Source organism: Balearica regulorum, chromosome 1, assembly GCF_011004875.1.
Source record: "Balearica regulorum gibbericeps isolate bBalReg1 chromosome 1, bBalReg1.pri, whole genome shotgun sequence".
Taxonomy (NCBI): Eukaryota; Metazoa; Chordata; class Aves; order Gruiformes; family Gruidae; genus Balearica; species Balearica regulorum.
Window position 1 is genome coordinate 36,596,708 of NC_046184.1, and position 16,354 is coordinate 36,613,061.

Consider the following 16,354-nt stretch of genomic DNA (forward strand, 5'->3'; position numbering starts at 1 on the left):
AATATTAGGAAAAGCACTTCCTGTCATTATTTACTACTGACACATGGCAGATTATTGATTTATCCTGTAAATATTTCACATTTCACAGTGGTCAAAGCAAAAGGCAAATTGTTTCATGTGATGGAAGTTAGTAGCAGTTTTACACTGAAAAAATGTCATGTGAGCAATACATTGCCTTATTAGCACTGACTAACCACAACTGCTATACGTCCGGCCTATCAGAAACATCCCAGAATAACCTATACACAAAGCTTATATGATTAATTTCTGCTTTTTCTAATTATATGTCATTACTACTGCTGTTTCTGAAAAGCCTGGAGGAGGAAGAGGAACAAAGACTTGAGGGAAGAGACTACCACAATGACAATATTTCTTTTCAACAATGGCAGAAAAAACAGTAATGCTCATTCCATTTTTTCCCCTCTGCTGCTGCTTAAAGAGCTCATGCATCTGTTGCTCACGCAGAGAAGCACAGATCAACAACTAACGTACTGCATTGCTAACACTGATGTCAGGCTCAGTTACAAGAAAAATGCTATTTTCTGCTCATATCCAGGGACACATTTTAGCTCTCCTGTATTATGTTGTCTTACTCAAGCAGTGGTTATGACAGCAGTGGTAGTAGTTGAGTCACCACTAATGCTGCCTCCCAATACTGGGAATCTCAGCAGCCGACTGCAAAGCATTACTCTCTAAAGGTACCTAACAGAGGTCCTTTCATTCCTTGTGCTGAAAAGGTTACGAACAGCATATTTTATAAATTGAAACGTAAATAAAATTACTGCCTCTCCTTTCAGCAGCTGTAATTAATTTAGAAACAATCCAACATCTGCAAGTGAGAAAGAGGAGACAGGGTAAAAATGTAAGCAGTATTTATAGATAGCAACAGAACTGCATTGATTCAGAGTAGTGGAATGCACATACTGAACACCATTTGGCTTCATGTGCAGCCAGTTGGTGTATTTGGATGGTACACTTTCTCCTCTTCCAAGAATGTTATTCAATTTTTAGTTTCTTTTAAACTCTGGATGCCATAATGTAAAATTAGATTAAATGGAATATTACAAATATCCGGCTTCAGGCTCTCTCCAATATTGTTTTGGAATGTAGATAAACACTCTCAGTATGGATTTCTCTCCATCCTGGCAATATTTCTATTCTTTTCACACTAGTCGTCTATCTCTGGTATTGATTTGGAAAGCAGATTTGGATTTGGAATGTAGATAAATATACTCAATATGGATTTATTTTTGGCCTTGTAATATTTCTCTTTTATTTCTCTCTGTAATATTTATTTTATTTTTTTACAGTACTCTATTTCTAATATTGGTTTGGCATATAGTTATGTAGTAATATATTAGATATTGATTTCTTTCTGTTCTGCAGTGTGCTTTTCCCCACATATTAAAAATAATAGCCAGTTTTCAGAGTGACAATTGCAGTTCCTTCTGCCCCTTATAAAAGTGTGGGTGCTCAGCTGTTCCAGAAGTTGGATGCTCAGTTCCAAAAGATGACCCTTTGTGACCTGTCTGAAAATACTACTTTCACTTGTTTATTGGAAAACATTGTTCACTTTCACCTTTTAGAGATTTTCAGAGGTTAATAATCAATACCTGCTATGCACTACATCCGATCTTTTTGGTTAATTTATAATTAGTATTAGTATTATACCAACATGTCAGTTCTAAAAGGACATGAACTGGTTGCCAATTTTTGCTGAATAATAGATACTGGGCATGTTGCTCATCATAGTATGATTCACCGATTTAGCTCGTAGCTGTGTATCCTCAGAACATGAACATTTTTGAAACTTATATTATATTGTATTTGACAGTGGTCAAGGTCCAAAGCTTCCCAAACTGATGAAGAATGAAGAGGCTTTTTTGATCATCTTCCTACTGAAGACCACATAAAAGAGAGTAAAGTCTCCAAGCCAGCATCTTCCTATTTAACATAAAGTATCTAAATGTTAGGCACTAAGCTAGTCATCATAGCTTCCCTTTAGAGTTATTAGGGAGACATAAGCACCTCCAGAAGATAATTCATCTGACTTATCTTAGGAAAAAATGAATCGTCCTCTGGAATTGAACAATTCTCTCGAATAGTAAAAAGACAGCCTAGAGCTTAGGCTAGTCATCTCACTCTAGAGAGTCCTAACCCAAGCAAAGTCAAGTAAATTCCACTCCACATATTTTAAGCAGAACTTAGTACTTAGCTTTAAACTATGTCTCATTCCACAATCAAACTAAAAGCTTATGGACAAGGTATTATTTCATTACTGTGCAATGGTCCAAAACTGCACCAGGGGAGGTTTAGATTGAACATCAGGAAGCATTACTTTACCGAGAGGGTGGTCAAATACTGGAACAGGCTTCCTAGAGAGGTGGTCAATGTTCCATGCCTGTCAGTGTTTAAGAGACATTTGGACAATGCCCTTAATAACATGCTTTAACTTGGTCAGCCCTGAATTGGTCAGGCGGTTGGTCTAGATGATCGTTGTAGGTCCCTTCCAACTGAAATTATTCTGTTCTGTTCTGTTCTGTTCTGTTCTATTCTATTCTATTCTATTCTATTCTATTCTATTCTATTCTATTCTATTCTATTCTATTCCATCCTATTCTATTCTAATTTCACATGAAAAAACATCAATGCATATTCCTCTATATCTTCATAAAATATCAGCCCAGGGATACTTCCCCACTCCCGGGCACAAGTGCACCCTTCTTCAGTCATGTCACAGCTCCAGGATCTCAAGATGAGACCCAAGATGCACCACTTTACCCATGTTCCTGTGCTCTAGTTTCTGCAGGAAAGACACGTGGGTTTATGGGCTGCCCAGGAGCTATGAGATACACCAAGCTAGTCCCAGGGTGGACGCCTGAGGAACCGGGACCCCAGGAGGCATTGCAGCACGCACTTTCATACAGGTTACATGCAGCTTCGCTGCTCTTATTTAAAGTCAGCCTCTATTATAAAGATAGCAGGCAATGTATTGTTCTTAAAAATACATGTAACGCCTGGCATCTGGATCTGCGCTTGAAAAACCCCTATCCAGTGACCTCTGGTGTGGAATACACCCCATAACTGAGAGAAATCTGAAATTCTTTCTCCTCAGCTCTTATCTGACTGCAAAATGTTGTTTTCCAGTCTATGTAAAGGGCTCCTTTGTTTAATACAAACTCATAGCATTTTTTTAATGTCATTGGCAGTTTTATACATACTACTGCTATGTTTTGTAGTTTTCAACTGATGGGACAATTCCTCCGTTTTAAACAGACATTTTCCTTATTTTGCAAAAATGAAAGGAAACACAACCAAGAGAGCTTTCTGAATTAAAATAATTATATTAGAAAAAGGCTGTAAGAAGAAAAAATATTTCAAAGGTAAAAAAAATAAATTCTTTGGATTTTCCCCTTTTTTAACACTTTTGTCATCATTTAAAAAGGGCAATGTGACAAAATTTCTGTGTTTATTTATCAAAACATTGAGGCCAGCCATATAGAAAAAAATTCAAATGCTTCCTCCCACAACATTTTCTCAGTCTGGAGGAGAATGCCACAATGTGCCTGGTAAATCTCAGCTATGCACATAATCATTTCATAATTCTCCTAATGTGTTCTTGAACATCCTCTTTTGTTGTGGTATAATGCTCAGGAATGCAAAGATGCATTTATTTATATGAAGTAAAAAAAAAAATAAATTACTGTTTTAGCTAAAGCATCATTGGTTTTTCTCCCCTTCCCCTCCTGCAGGCTACATAGACTCAAAATAGTAAATTCTCAACCAACACAAGTTAACTCAGTACTCAGCTTATTCATATGCACTTTTCCCACCATATTCATTCCTTTTCTATGGTTGACTCCTAATGTCAGCCCTCTTCCACTAATATGCAGACAAATTAGGAAAAACATCTTTCCACAATACCTGTTTTTTGCATTCTGAAGGTAAATAGTTTCCACCTGACTCTTCTTACCATTTGAATTCTGAGTACCATATCACACATGCTATTTCTAATTCATTATTCATGTATTACCTTATTAGATCCCATATCTGAAAAAAATGCAAAACCTCAAGAAGACCACATTTTAAAAAATCAATTCATTTTCTCCCATTATTCACTTGGCCTTTTTTGCTCAGTGACTGATGCCATAACTATTAAGTTGGTATCATCATTTGTTACAACAGTGTGATTAAATATGCTAACAGAGGTGGACAAGGAAAATACCTCCTTCCTCCACTGGTTTTACCTCTAACATAATCCTTAACTATTAACAGCTCGAGATATGGAAACTTAGGTGCTGCTTTTGAACTTGGTGTCCTGGAGAAGAGATGTACTTCAGCAGTTAATTGGGTTACTTTTTCTGCATATGAAGGAGGCAAACTTACAGAATATGTTTGGAGGTGAATATAGACTTTCTTAGGCATTTCAGGAAAGCCTTCGCACGGCTTTTCTGCAACACACTGAAATCACCCAAGCTGTTCAGTTCCCTTTGTTTCTTTATGTTTTTACATTATACATGATAATGGCATATGGGTTATTTCATTTGACAATCAGAAACTTATTATTCATGACTTCTTAATACTAACTCTGTACAGTTCATTTCATTTTTCTCAGAAAAAGGGGGTTTGAAACCACAGAGCACTTTAGAGTTTTTCCTTTTATTTATGTAGACTTTGGGGAGCAGAAAGAGGAGCTACAAAAATATTGTAGTCACTACTTACTAGGGAAAAGTGTTTGCTTTTTGATAATAAGCTACTCTCTTAACACAAAGAACCACTCACATTTCCAATAGCAACATATATTTTTCTCAACATCAGAATGACATCTGTTAAAATCTCAGCCTCCTGTGTCTGGAAAGACAGAGACCTTCATTCACCTACCACATGGTTTCAATAACTGGGACCAACTCTCTGTCAGAAATTTGAATTCAGGTTTGATATTGTCTCAAAATAGCTTTGCAGCTGTGTGGGAAATGAAGGAAGAAGGTGACAAACATAACCTATCTGGACAAACTAGAAGGCAGAACAAATAGTGGAGGATTTAAGGAGATTAGTATTTTCTTTTTAGTGGTGGTAGGTCTGCAAGCAGGTTATGGTAGCCATTGTACTGAATTAGTGTGTGTGATGGCAAATAGAGAAAAGGACTGGCTTTGTCATAGTTTCACTTCTGAAGAGGTATGAAATGAGTCCTGAGGACTGCCACCATCCATGGAGGACCAGAAAAGTCCAACTCCTGCAAAGACCCAGACCTGTGAGTCTGCAACAAAGGCATAAGCCCTTGAAGACAAGAGCCTTGGGCTTCTGTAGATTCCTAACAGTGGACAGACCTTCATAACCTGGACCAATGTAGGAAAACCTATCTTCTGACAAAATGTTAGGAAGAAATCTCCTCAAGGCGATTCTAATTGATTTCTCTCCCTTTCATGACCTCTTTTTTCCTACACAAATGTAATTCAGACCCACATTTTTACTTACTGCTTGTTAAACACTCACATTAAATATTAAATGGCATGTGCTCTTTAATGCTAATGATGTATTGTACTAGTAGCCAGGACAAATTTCAAAACACACACACATGTAATTCTCTTTCTATTTCTATTACTGTTATTAAATTCTATCAAGTTCCTTTTGATTATAATATGCATGCACACACATTTTACGTGCATATAATCAGATTTGTGTTGGCATATACAAAGTTAAGCGTGGGCAGCATTCAAGCAAGGTTAGCTTCAGAAGAAACACATTTGAAAGAGGACTCAGGAGTGGAATTGTATATCAAACATTTAGGAAGTACCCTTTCTTCAAAGAATGTCAAAATGTTTTAAAGATTTCCACATACAGAAACTGAGACATGTAGAGCTCTCTGTGGAACAGAAGGAACATAATTCAGTCAGTGCACACTACATGCCACTACAACCAAGGTGTACCAGAAATTTAGTGCCTATGCAAGGAAGATTTCAATCAATCAACATAGACACTGAAACACCTGCACAGAGTAAACAACACACTAGCAAATTATGGTCTGACACTGCAAACAATCACCAAATACTTACAAGCAAAACCAGTCATCAGTATGTGTGGTGGGGTGTAGGGTGAAGGTGTTTATGCTTACACACATGCATGTATGTGTTCAGAGTGCATTTTAATCTGCTTTATGTTGGTGAAGAACTCTGTTGACCCTACAGAGATACAAAGCTGCAGTTTTAGGAAGTTTGAGTGTTTAATGCTTATGTGAAGAATTTGTTATTCTTCTGTTAGCCACTAAAAAGCTGAGATGACAGCAGGTTTACTTTGTTTTCAGGCATTGTATATGATGAATGTTAGATGTATTTCTGTTAATGTAATTTTGAACCAATGATATAAAAAGTGTCAAATGGAGAAAAGGAACTCATTGAAACTCTGTTAAAATCTTTTAGTAAATCCCAGTCATACAAAACAGAAAGAACCAGAAGATCACACTGTCATGACACATCAAATGCTTACCATACTCAGCAGTTTCTACGTAGAAATATGGTAATTCCATGTTATTGATAAAAATGCACTTGATTGCTATCCTGTGAATGAAGAGGTTAGCAGGTTGTATAGACTTTGTGCAACTGGTTTCAGAGTGAAATATGTATCAGATTGCAATACATTTGATTCTTACTGGTAGCTGAAAAAGTGGTCAACTCTATCACCACTGCTTACCTTAGAAGGACTGGCACACTGCTTACCATGTCCAAGGAATTGCAAAGTGTGCTGAGAAAAGTGTGCAGGACCAGGAAGTTCAATCCCAGTATAAGTCTCTTCCCACACTTCTTTAGTCTTCTCAACTGATGTCTTCTCCGTGGACCCAATTTCCTGTGCACTTTTTTTTTTTTTTTTTTTTACCTGTTGGTAACATGTAAGGTTGGTATCATACCTACCCTAGTTGTTTTCACTTTATTCCCAGAGGAACAGCTCCATCCCTTACGATCTGGAAGAACTTTACATTCCTCCCCTTCAAGACATGGTTGCATGTGGCACCACCATTTCTGCTCGACTATTGAAGCTACAAGAGAGGAACACAAACACATTTGCATGTTGTTGAAATGGACACTTTAATATGCCGTTATGTTGCAACATTTCTTTTATTTTCCAGGACAATGTTAGAAATATATTGACTGACAGCTAATCTGATTTTCAGCCAGCTCAGAATCTTCGTAAGAAACTAGGTCTCAATTTGCACGAGGCGGATTGTGCTTGAAAGTCAATCTTTTTACTGTGTTGGGTTTTTTTCCTAATTTACTGCTGTTCAGGAACTAATTTCACAGGATTTCTTTCCAACCCTCATTTTTTTCTTGCTCAGCCAGATTTCAAAGTTCTAAGTCGAATATCTTCTTTTGAGTTAGTATATTTTGCCTGATCTACTATATAGTCTAGCACAGCCTGATTAAATTTATTCCCCAATGATGACATATTTACAGCTTCTCTGACAGCCAACAGCATATCAACAGTAAAGAGACCACGTAAAGGGTGAATCCATCCTGCTCCTCGTTCAGAGAAAGAGATGTGAAAAATCAGCTAGTATTTTCCCAAATAAAACATATGAGCCTATGTCAGATTTGTTAAGTAAAACATTAATATTGCACTGTGAATAGGAAAAATAGTATTGGTCTAAAAAGACTAAAAAACAACCAGAACTGTGTTCTGGTTGTTTGCTTGTTTGTTCATGTATGATAAAAATAAATATATAAATAAAATGTAAGATTGCAGCACATGAAAATGATATGCTCAGGTAGATTTTGCATAAACACTTTTAATTAAGTGAATTTCATACAACTCTGAGGGCACTCTGTTAGTTAGATCCAATTTAGCTTCTCAAGAGGTCTCTTTCACTGGCATCTAATAATTTTGCTTAGCATTTCCACAGAGTAATAGCAAATAATTCATTTTTCCCATCTTCCTCCCATTCACCTTAGGCATGCCCTTCAAAATGCAGAAAATTTCCTACTCTTATTTTAAATAGTTAACTGTAATGGAGTGGTTCTCATTGATAAGATTAAGCCAGCAAAACTCCCTAGGAACATGCAACAAAAGGAAACAATAGAGTAGTCGCACCATCAACACAAGAAGGAGCTGCCCGGGTGGTACCTGCTACCTGCCCAGGGAAGCAGGAGCACTTCACTGTCTGTGATCTTTCTTCTATCTTGTTCTTATTGCAACATCTGTGGAGTGCCACCACTTCACAGGTTCCAGTTTTAACATGGTGAGCTGTGAAAATAAGAAGATGAGCAATGTGATAACATGGTGAGGTAGCATCATAGTGTTTGGGGTTTTTTTAATTAGAAATGCACTAAACTTGGCTCTGTATGGCAATCTGCCATGCATGAAAGTGGAATTACAGTGGTACTAACACTAGAATGTAAAGTGGATTTCTTTTCCAAATGTAGTATAACGATGATAGGCAGAAAATGCTGGCTAAAGAACAATTGGAGAAGGCTGCATGTGGGACTGTTCCAGTGAAGCAGGAAGCAGAAACGTTGTAAGACTAACCTAGAAACTATATTAATTTCTGCACTCCTGTAAACAGCTGTGTATCTTTACCAAGACTTTTTTTTTTTTTTTTCTTTTCCCTAAAGGAGAAACCTTGAAATGGAAGCATAGCAATGCTAAAATACCCATACATGCATATGTTTTCAGAATCTATGTCTCCAGACTTTACACCCAGGGCAGATGCAGTTTTTATATGTACCCCAAAACCTTCCTACAGATGGACATCCCTCAAACAAAACCCAGAAATAAAATCTACTAAGGAATCACATTTTAAATCTTTCTTCCTGGCACTGCAAAGAAAGTCTCGGCACATGAGGAATCAAAGCTTTTCAAAGACAGGGGACAAGAGGACAATCTTCATTATCCCATATCCAGTACCCATCACCGCCACCCATGCTGCTCTAACGGATCACCAGAATCATGCTACTGGAGTCCTAAGAGAGGACCAATTTGGTAAGAGAAGAACTGCCAAACTACCCTTTCTGGTTCAGCAGCCAGTTACCAAAGGATCTGGAGTTCAGAAAAAATAATTTTAACAGAACTTTCAGTGGTTACTTATACAAGGCTAGCTATTTCTGGGGATAGTTCATTTCCATCAGAAGGAAGAGAGAAAGAAATCTGAACTTTTAACTCATATTAACCTACAACCATGTACAGGGAGGAGTATGAATTACGCAAAGCAATACGTCTTTTAATGGTACCCCTAAGTTGCTCTATCCCTTCTGCTGTTCAACTTTTTGCATGCTTTGTGCAAAGCTTGTGTACTAAACGCTTCAGCTACCTTTTATATCCCTAATGGCAAACAATAAACAAGGGTTTCCACAAGGATAGTCCCTACTAACAGGCTTTCAGGAGCCCAACATTGATCCCTGGATCCACTCAGTAGTTATTGCACAGTATCAGCTCCCAAAAGGGCTGAAGAAGGAAAACAAACTTGATATAGGCTATGGACCCCAAGAAAATGCCTAGAGGCAAAAGCCACAGGCAGCAATTAGACATCAACGAAACATAAACTACTAAACATTTCTTTCAGGCGAATATGCATTTTTCAGTAGAACAAAGTCCACTAAACCATCCGTGTCGTCACTCACTGCATGTCAGGTTAGATTATACTCTATCACATCATGCTGTACTACAACTGAAATGATATAACACAATGTGAGCAATTAACCCATGATCCATCATATTGTGATACACTGAAATGTTACATATAAATCAGAAACCAAGGAGAAAAAAATATTTTTCTGCATACAAATGTTTTTCTTTGTTTTTTAACTACTTACTATTTTTAATTCAATATGTGTTATTTTTAATTCAATAGATGAGGAAGAAAGCAATTCATACTATCTGCCTGAACTTTGCAGTCTCTGATATTTTCATACCTCTGATGACGAGCAAATATTTTTACAGCTACCAGCACAGCCTGCTGTAAAAATTACTTTTAATTATTTTCCAAACACTTTCACTGGTATAAATGCCAACAAAACATTTTTAATAAATACATTCATTTTTCTCAATAACACTGTTATAAGGGTTTTTTATTTGTGAATATGGTAAAAAAATATTCTAGGATATATTTCAAATGTATAACATATAGTAGAACAAACACATGCTGCTTTTGTAAGTTCACATTAATTACATATCTTATGCCCACACATGCCAACAAAAATTCACTAATTTGTATTTTATGAAAGGTACATAAAAAACCAAACACTGAATCTACAAAAGAAAGTAAATTTAGTGGTAGGATGTGAACTTTGCCCCACTTAATTTTTCACTATATTAGTTTTCAGTCCTTATTTGTATTCTGATGTGTATCACTGATCCTGGAATTTGGTCTCCTCACTCCCTTATTAAATAGCTTGACGCAGCTCTACCAGGTCTACAGAAATGCCCTAATACAGCTGCTAAGAGAAAATAAAGTACTATGTGTACCAACAGCCATCTGGAATGGAAGCCGGTTCAAAGAGCTGTTGTAAAATGCGTGTGAGGGAAATGTTCATACTGAAACAAAACTTTTGAAAGACTTGGTTTGTAGTAATTAGGGAGAGAAATTTTAAGGCATTTTAAGACTTTTATGGGAAAAAAGTGTAATTAAATGAAATGGCCACTTAAATTCAGGTAAAATACAGAAAAGTATTTCAAAGGGTGAAAAGATAACTGAAAAATGGGGGAGTACAAAAAGTAATCACATACTGTTGATAGTATTTCGGGAATCTTTAATAAAGCTGCTTTGAAATTTTCTAGGTATAAAACCAAAACAACCTAGAAAAGTATACAAAGATATTTCAAACATTGAAAATCTAGGCCAACCATCCTCTAGTTTCTATTTACCATCCAGAGTATGCAATGAATATTCCTTGAGAGGAAATGTAGGGATTTTAGCTCCTTATGCTATCAAATAATTAAGTTCCAGGGCAGTAAGTACAGTATGTGTCACATTCATGTGAAATGAAAGCCTCTATAGTGTAGATAAAGGATTTCCTAATACAACCTAATACAAATTAACCTCATTAAGCCACTGAACCATTCCACAACAGAAGGATAGTACTTTAGGAGATTCACATTTCGGTTTTGTTTCTTTTTCTCGTAGTACAGACTTCAAAGTATGCTGCTTGCTTTGCAGAAAATATTTGAGGAACTGAATGTCATTTCTGGAATCCTACAGAAATTCATTATTCAAAACCACTGCAAACACTCAGTCCTGCATTCTCTACTAATGCAAGTAATCCTTCCTGAAATCAGTGTGAAGAAGGACTGAAGAAAGAGACTCAGAGATATCTATGCGTACAGACTGTGAAGTTTTCCTGATGATTATGCATAACATAGTATATGTATATATTATGTTCCAGAAGACGTAACACTGTATTAAGAGAGCATAACTTGGAAAACAGTCATAACCATATCTCACCCATTAACGGTATATCCTGTAATTAACCTGCCACTTTTATATCATTTTTCATGTAGTGAAATCATCAATAGCTATCTCATAGATCAGTTTGATATTGGTACACAATAAATTTAAGTGTTCACAATCATGTTCCTGGAAAAAATAAAGCTAAGTAATTATTATTCCTCATTTTACATAAAATTGAATGCACTTTAAAAGTATGTTTAAACCTATACAGCAAAGACCTTTAAATATATATAATTTCTACCTGGTTTTGTTCCTTCATGGACATTTTAAATTTCTTTCCTTCAGGTGAACGAAATTTCAGTCATATTTGCACAGTGCATCTGGCACTAAGTTACGGCCCTTACTCCATTACTTCTGTGGGAAGTTTGTTCCAGGCGAGAAGGTAAGTTACCGTTCAAGATTATTATTTTGCAACTCACAAGTATGACTATAAGGTATTTAGTATCACCATTTCCTAACCTTGCCACTTAAACATTCATGTTCAATTCTGACACACATCTGCTTGGCCATTTAAGTCTTTTCTTTTCCTGAAAGTTGCACACATCATGCATTAACACATACACTGGCCATTAAAAAAAAGAGGAAAAAAACATGTTGCCACGGACTAGATAAAATAAAGTCACAGGCTGTTTCTGTCCTCAGGTTCCCCATCGTTGCAGTAGCCACAGTACTAACAGTGGGGAAAAAAACAGTAAGAAGGCTCTATTATATGCTCTCTGCAAGGACGCTGGCACAAGCGGGTGATACAGCTAAACCCATCTAATGACTGACAGCTCCTGGAAGAAAAAGAAGATCCCTTGTCCCATTTCCCACAGTCTTTCATCCCTTGCTTGCATGAACGCTGTCATTTGGCGGTGACGACAGTAAGGCAGGGATTTAGACTGGCAGAAAAATATCCCCTTTTTTGTAGGGTTAGTTCTCTACTGGTTTAGCTCCTACAGCTGGGTGCAGAGACTAGAGAGAGGCAGTTTCAGCCATAGGGAAGCAGCAGGAGCAGGCATCCACAGATACATGATTACCTCCTTCTGCAGAAACCAGTTCCTGTATCGGCTTACAAGAACTACAGCTCTGCACCCTTACATGGAATAAATGTGTCTTATTTTATTCCATTCCAGGTAATTCCTCTGAGGTTAGAGAGACCACGTAAAGTGCGCAAGACTTGGTTTGCTTGTGTCTGTGAGTTTTTTAAAGCTCTTCATAAAAACAAAGCTTTAGTTGAAACAAGAAGCAACGGATCAGCAATAAGGAGAAGAATGGAAATTACTCTTAGCCATGAGTTTCAATCCATATCATAGCTAATATTATACATGCTTTGGCTTTTTTGTCATCTTGGGTATGATCAGGAAGATGTCCCATATGAAATACTATAGTGACTCAGTCTTTCAAAGTAAGCACATAAGTAGTCTTTATTCATGTAAACCATATCTACATGAGTAATTGCATTAAGGACTATAATGGAACTACTTTTTTTTTTTTTAATAACCATCTGCAAGGGAAAACAAACAATATTTAAGCAGATTATCAACCTGTTTCCTCCATTTCCCTGAGTGATTAGTCACTATGCTACACCACAATATTCAAGCAAGTGTGTGGGGGGGGGTATTGGTATCAGAAAAATAAATAAAATTAGTCTTTATAATGTACCATTTTCCGGATTAGGCTCTAAATCACTGTCCTATTCTTAAGTGACCAGGAAAAAAGTGGGTTTTCTTGTTCACATGGTCTATTTGCTTTGTTCATACTGATTGACATGGAAAATAAATGTGGCTTATCCTTCTGCTACACTTCAGCAATTTCAATATATGTCATATATGACTCAGTGTGTCACTGTAGATAGGAAGGATACAAATAAACTTCCAAAATTGCTCACACACAAAAACACACACTCACACACAGTATTGCTGTATTTTTTTCAATGGTTTAATAAGCGTTAGCAGCTACCACATCTAAGCAATCAAAATTTTATGCAACCACAGGTATGCCAGGATTTCCAACTAAGGTTTCTCTGTTTAAGTATCAGAGAAATACATATAAAAAGAAATACACTGTTCAGTTCCTTCATTCAACTAATTTCAGTATTTTCAATATTTTCTGTTATATCCACCTAACAGCTTATAGGGAAAAAACCTGAATTTGGTTTATTTACACTCTGTCAGCAATGGTGGTGATATTAATGCAGTTGTGTCATCTAACAACACAATGTGAAGCTTTTTGTTAGAGGTAAAATCTTCTATTTGACCAGTCATTAGTGCAACTGGGAAAAAAAAAAGACAAGCTTTTGGGAACACAAGCTTCAATTTGCTTGTGTGAACACGAAACAAAGCACACCTTCATTTCAGCTCCATTGGCCAGTGGGAGAACTGGCAGCACAGACATCAGAAAAAGCAGAGGCATCTCCCATACCAGTCATTGTCTCACTACCTCTGGCATGCAGCAAGCCAGTGACTCCCAAAGAAGCACTGGTAGATAAATGTTGACCTTACTGAACATGACCTTTAAAGATCAGATTCAAAACCCTTTGAAATTAATGGTTTTGGCTTGATCAGTGGTTTTGGATCAGAATTTCAATGATAGAGATAAAATTTTATATTGTCAATAAAGGTGACATCTGGATTTGCAACCGAGATATATTCCAATGATTGCATATGTAGCACCTATGCAGTGATTGAGAAAATGATGACGTATAGATAGGTGACTGAAAAAAATGATGAATTAAGATATTAAATCATATTTTAAACCATCATTAGAGTTGTCGTGTTTTTCATTGAACAGTTCATTTACTAAAAGTACAGTATCCAAACAGTGTAACTATTTTTGAAATGTAGTCAAATTTGGTTACACATTAAACCTAAAGGTAAGAATAGGGGGGGAAGGGGCAAAAAAAATTGTTTCCACTTTTATTTTTTATTTTTAAACAATATTTTTATTGTTTTGACAAACCTAAGGGATTTTTAGAATTGTAAAAATTCTCAAAACAAAGCAAAATAATTTATTTCAGTTGAAAAAAACTACTTGGGTTTTTTCTTTTTTTTTTTTTTTTTCTGTTTGGCCAGTGAACTGAAAAATCAATTACAGACACAGCAGTAATTCCTGTGTCCTCAGTGATGACAATAAGGCATGCTACAGTTGTGGTGCATCTCAGGAAAGGCACTCATGCTGCTTTATTTTCCAGATGACACATGGGGTTCTGCTATAGAATCAGCAGGAAAAAATTATAATTTGTGCTGTCTTATTTGAAACTATCATAACATTTCACATGGCTACTTAAAAACTTATTTAGCTCTCTATTCCACTGATGGCACACACATTTAAAACACTCACATAACTCAAAAGTAGTGTACAACTAAAAATAAATACCAAATTTTACTTTGAATGAGAGAATTTTCTGTAGGGAGAAGGTACTCTCAAAGTCTCTTGATGATCCCTTTTCCAAATACCTAGAACTGAGGATATGCCAAATAACCCTCACCTTGTCATGGCCATTGGCTAAACATGGAGCCCTTGGGGGATCAGAGGAGCCCCAGGATGCTAATCAGCACCAAGGGAGCATCCTGACCTGCTGCTCCCAGCACCATCCATGAGGAGCTATCAGCCCCTGGGTCTTGTAGGAAACCCTCCAAGATGAGTCAACAAAAGAAAGTGCCTCCCCAGAAAGCCTTGCAGACTAAAGGGCGTTACTGCCTACAGGGGTGTAGGACCTGTTATAGGATGAAGAGGGAACAGAATTTTGGGATTGTGTAAAATTTGCCATCATTTTGTGGAAACATGTGAGGCTCATCATGTGATGCTTAGTGGAAGGACCGGGGGCAGGACGGACTGGGGAGCAACAAGCATGAGTGAATAAAGAGGACAGGATGGGAGGGGCCAGTGAAGTATAAACAGCAATTGATCACTACACTTGCCTGGCTGAGTCCTGTGCTCAAACACTGCAGGCTGCCCTACGTTCTCATTAAATCCCATTTCTATCTTTTTGTGGGGGAACCCTCTTCTCTGAGTGGGTATGTGTGAACACTAGGGAAATTTAAACCAAACTAGTTGGTGATAGATTAAGAGATCTGATTACAGCAACTGGCATGTGATCACAAACCTCATGGGCTCGTGAATCCAAGTGGAAGCAATATGGGGCTTGGATCAGCTACTAGTCAGACTGAGTGTCTAAGACCAGCTACTGGAGTGATCCATTTTGCATGTTTGTGTATATATCATCTCCCTCCACTAGCAGACTTCAATCCTGATCAGCCAGGGAAGAGGACTGGGCAATCTGTTGTATGACTGCTGTGTGCATTAACGTGGGTGTCGGGAAAGGTGTGTTGTTTTGTTTGCATTGATCTGTGTGGCTGGCTCTGTGCGTACTGGGCATGTGTGAGTTTACGCGCCTATGTGGTCACCTATATGTGTCTAAGGAGCATACATGCTCAGCCTCACCATTGGAGAACCTGGGGATAAGGAGCCGCAGCAGCCTCACATCTGCTCAGCTGCGGTATTGACCAACCTCTAACAGATGTAAGCATCAGAAACCTTTTGGAAAGAAAAAATAAGCAAGGAAGACAGAGGCAGCATTTGGCAAAATCACATTTAACCCTCAACCTTTGCTTCTAAGAAATGTACACAGACTGTCAAGATAATTCTCTCATGTTAGGCAGGTCACCTGCTGGATCAGCAGATCAATAGCTGTAGAGAGGCACCCGCCAAAACTCTGCAGTGAGTCAAGCTGGAGAGTTGCCCTGTTCGATGGGAGCAGTCCATTCCACGCCAGAGGCCACGCAGATCTCTTTTTTGCTTGATTTGAGTAATGCTATAATGTGGACAACTCCTTCCCATGTAAATATTTCTTAAACCCCTACAAACACACCTTATTGACAGGGCTTTGAGATCTCATTTACTGCATTCACATTTCCATGCCTTGCACCTCAGCTATAGCTA

At 37.4% G+C, this 16,354-nt stretch overlaps 1 protein-coding gene across 4 annotated transcripts in view; it reads right to left on the reverse strand.

Annotated features, from left to right (window-relative positions):
- Positions 1–16,354, reverse strand: part of TAFA2 (TAFA chemokine like family member 2) — a 199,215-nt gene that overhangs the window by 16,897 nt on the left and 165,964 nt on the right. For all 4 annotated transcript variants that reach the window (XR_012834004.1, XR_012833997.1, XM_075745299.1 and 1 more), the window contains exons 3-4: positions 8,080–8,232; positions 6,906–7,030 (exon numbers count right to left, since the gene is read on the reverse strand). Coding sequence is in view for 2 of the 4 variants with exons in the window: in XM_075745299.1 (XP_075601414.1) it covers positions 6,906–7,030; positions 8,080–8,232 (278 nt within the window). In the remaining 2 variants the exon portion in view is untranslated. The remainder of the gene's footprint in view (positions 1–6,905; positions 7,031–8,079; positions 8,233–16,354) is intronic.